At 39.8% G+C, this 3,766-nt stretch overlaps 1 protein-coding gene across 1 annotated transcript in view; it reads right to left on the reverse strand.

Moving 5' to 3' along the window:
- Window positions 1-337: 337 nt before the first annotated feature.
- TMPRSS3 (transmembrane serine protease 3) overlaps window positions 338-3,766 on the reverse strand; it is a 49,181-nt gene continuing 45,752 nt past the window's right edge. Inside the window, 2 exon segments of the mRNA XM_042458389.1 lie at window positions 338-485; window positions 487-695. Of these exon segments, the coding sequence (XP_042314323.1) occupies window positions 338-485; window positions 487-695 (357 nt within the window).

Here is a 3,766-nt window from a genome sequence, read left to right on the forward strand (position 1 = left end):
CAAATAATCACATTTCCAGTCATTAAACCTCTCCAAGAATGGCTCAGGATTCCCTCCAGCCCTTTTATAAACACTGAATTTCATAACAATTTCTGCTGGCTGGAGTCAGCTTAATTGTGTGCAAGACACAAATGAAGGAAAAGTAATTTCCCTGCACTCCATTCACAGGAATATGGCACAAGTAGCTGCTAAAGCTGAGAAGCCTATCAAGAAAAAAGTAATGGCAACCCTGATTCAAAACCTACATAGCTGAAAGGGATTCGAAGCCAGACTTTGGAGAACTATGCACTCAAATCCCAAGCCCTATGTGGAATTCCATTTTCTTCCTTTTTCCTCCTCACAAATTCTTTCTGTCCTGAAAATAAATAATGTTGCAAATTTTCATGACTGCTTAGGAAAAGTGAACCAAAATACATATTTTTTCACCAATCCTAAGGTATACAACAGGAGAAACCACTGACGAGAGAATGGAGAAGAGAACACTGTACTGCATTATATACATCATGATTAAGCACAGGAGAAGGAACTATCAGAAAGTAAACCTCCATCTGTTCATGTATCCAGTCTAGAAAGGATGTAATTCGGCTGTAAACCCCTGGTTTATTTTCTTCTGCACAGCCCATCCCAAAGCTGGTTGTGCCCACCAGTTTCCAGGTATTCAGATCTTCACATACTAATGGTCCACCACTATCTCCCTGAAAGAGGCAAGAAAATAAAAACTTTGCGTTAGAAAGAAAGAACAGAAAGCTTTGTTCATATTTAAACTAGCACAAGTTATTTGCCTATCACACACATTTGCCTACCATGTTCCGTCATGTAACTCCTAAAGATGTACATACATATTTTTATATAATGCTATTTCTCCTTCATTCCTGTTTGGTCTGTTCTTTCCAACTAGACTATAGCCCTCAATTACTGTATTCTAGTCATGAATCTCATCCCAGCTGGTTTCAGTAATGCTGATTGTATCATATTTACCTTCCTATATAGAGTTCAAGTTCATCTTGTTTATTTCTCACGCTCTGTGCATTAGTATAAAGAACATAAAGGCATGAGTTATTTCCTCCAGTCGCTTCATTACTGTTTTTTTTCTTCCACTTATGAATTTATATCCCCCTCCCTGTTTCCCTGCCTTGTTGAACATATTGTCCCTGATATATTTTTGTACTCTAACTCCCAGAATCCCCCAAATAGCATTACCAGTAGCCATGCAGGCTGAGAAGATCTCGAAGCTGTAATAAAAAAATGTGAGCTTTGCCAAGCAAATTCCAGTTGTGTTATTGATGTTGTTACATTCATTTCTGTTCCTTTTTTTCTAGTTCAAGAATTAAAGCAGTTTACAACAAATTAAAAAATACATTGTTAAAAATTCACAAGTTACAAAAGATAAATTGAGATTAAAACCAAATTAAAACATACATCATTAAACACACACATGCACTTGTGCACACACCAGCACAAAAATTAGCAAGGTCCAGCACATTGTTTAGGTGAGGTGGGCCTTATATAGTGACTCATCAAATGCCTGTCAAAACAGTAAAGTCTTTCTGTTTCAAAAAGAAAGCAGGGAGAGTACCAGCATAACCTCTCTGGGGTGAGTGTTCCAGAGCCTGGAGCAGCCAGTGAGAAGGCCCTCTCCCATGTTCCCACTAGATGTACCTGCAAGGATGGTGGGACAGAGAGAAAGGCTCCCAAACAGATCTCAATGCCAGAGCTGGTTCAAAAGGATAATACAGTCCTCCAGATAACCTGCATCTGAGCTATATAGGGCTTTATTGGACAAAACCAGAACTTTGAATTGTGCCCAGAAATGGACCAGTAATAAGTGGAGCTGTTGCAACAAGGGAATTATATGCTCCCTGTAGTTAACAATCTGGATGCATCTCTTTGGACCAGTTGAAGCTTCCAAAAGGCACATCCTTTCTATAAAGTTCATGCTGTTTTTTTCTGGATTCCTTTGTACATTCCATTAGCTATTGTATGTTTTTATATGGTTCCTAGTTCCTCTTCCTTTTCTGAACCCCACTTGCACATCTGGAATTTCTCTCTCCATCTATGAATGGAGTCTATGCTGAACATTTTTTAGCATTATAATGCTATGGTCCTATAGCTGCTGCTCTCTTTTGTGTCTCCTTTATTGTGGATTGGAATATATATTGATCGTTCCCAGTCCATTGGCCACTGTTTTGTTTTCCATATTTGTTGACATACATTAGTTAGGTTTAGAATTTGGGGTTCATCTTCATATGGTTCTTCTCTCCATGTGTCATTCATTTTTTTATCTCTTTTAAATAATTTTTCTGTGTATAGCATCCAACTTCTTTTTCTTTCTTCTTGATCTTGTAATATGTTCTTGTCATAGAGCGGTGATCCCCAAACTGTGCCCTTTAAGAGATTTTGGACTTCAGCTTCCAGAAGCCTGAACCATGTTGGCCAATAGTCTGGGATTCTGGGAGCTGAAGTCCAAAATCCCTTAAAGGGCTTGAACTTCCCTGTGACTTCCTGGAACTTGTGGAAAAGGTCTCACAGGCCCGTTACAGATGGGCACCCTAGGACAGACTCAGTCCGTGCTAGGGTTAGAAAGGGGCGTCTCTTCCAGACGTCCCTAACCCTAGCATGGACTGAGTCTGTATGAAATGGTGGCAGCCGTTCCACATGGCCGCCACCATCTTGACATAGTGGACGCTCTGTGTCCGCACGTCATGCCCAGGATATGACGCCATGAGTGCGCAACTAGCGCCTCGTGGCGTCACACCCGGGGCCCAGGAAGGAGCATGATTTTCGCGCTCCTTCTTTGCCGCGTCCGGGAACCGCGCCGTTTGGGTGCTGCGGTTCCTGGATGCAGCAACCGGCGGCGGCAGCAGACCACCGCTTTTCGGCAGTCTGTAACCCGCCACTCTTCCTTTTTTGTTGTTGTTGTCTTCTATTGCGCTGCATTGATCGTTATAATAGTTCTCTTTTTCCTTTCACACTAGTCATTGTGCAGTTGCATTCATAGTTCTGTTTTTTTATCCAATCTCCCTTTTCTTTTGCCTCTCTTCTTTCCTTCTCTGCTTGGAGTGTTTTTTCTATCATCCATTGTTTCATCTTTTTCTTTTTGACCACTGTTAATATTGTTAATACTGTTAATGTCTTTCTGCATTCTTTTTAATATTCTTCCGCATTCTTCGGTCCATGGTTCTTCAGCTTTTCCATTCTTAATAGTATAATATTATAATATAAAAATAGTATATAGGGTTAAAATAAAAAATGAATTAGGAAGCTGGTATAAAAAAGTCTCTGATAATACCAGGGAGTGATAGAAAATATTCTGGGATAAACAAAACATGTACGGCTGTCCAAAATAAATTCAGAATGAACAGGAATAAAATCTGAGGCTTTCTGGTATTTTTAATCAGTGCAGATGCACCCTCTGTCAGTTAAGTCAATATGTTGCTGAGGTTAGAACAGAATTTGGAAGGAAACATCCTGAACCTTTTCTTTGTCTCAACTAGAATACAGCCATTGAATCAATTGTATTTATCTATGTATTTAAGAACTGAATCAATGTTTCTACTCTTTTTGTGACCACTACTCTGTTTTTAGCCATTAAATAACAATTCAAATCATTCAGCTCAGTATCATCTACTTCAATTACCAAGGATTTTCTATCTTCACGGTCTCATAACCACCATCTGTGCTTGATCCTTTTCACTGGAGACACCAGAGACTGATGGTGGGACCTTTGGTATTCAAAACCCGTGCTCTACCCCAAAATTAAAACTGC

Source organism: Sceloporus undulatus, chromosome 3, assembly GCF_019175285.1.
Source record: "Sceloporus undulatus isolate JIND9_A2432 ecotype Alabama chromosome 3, SceUnd_v1.1, whole genome shotgun sequence".
Classification (NCBI taxonomy): domain Eukaryota; kingdom Metazoa; phylum Chordata; class Lepidosauria; order Squamata; family Phrynosomatidae; genus Sceloporus; species Sceloporus undulatus.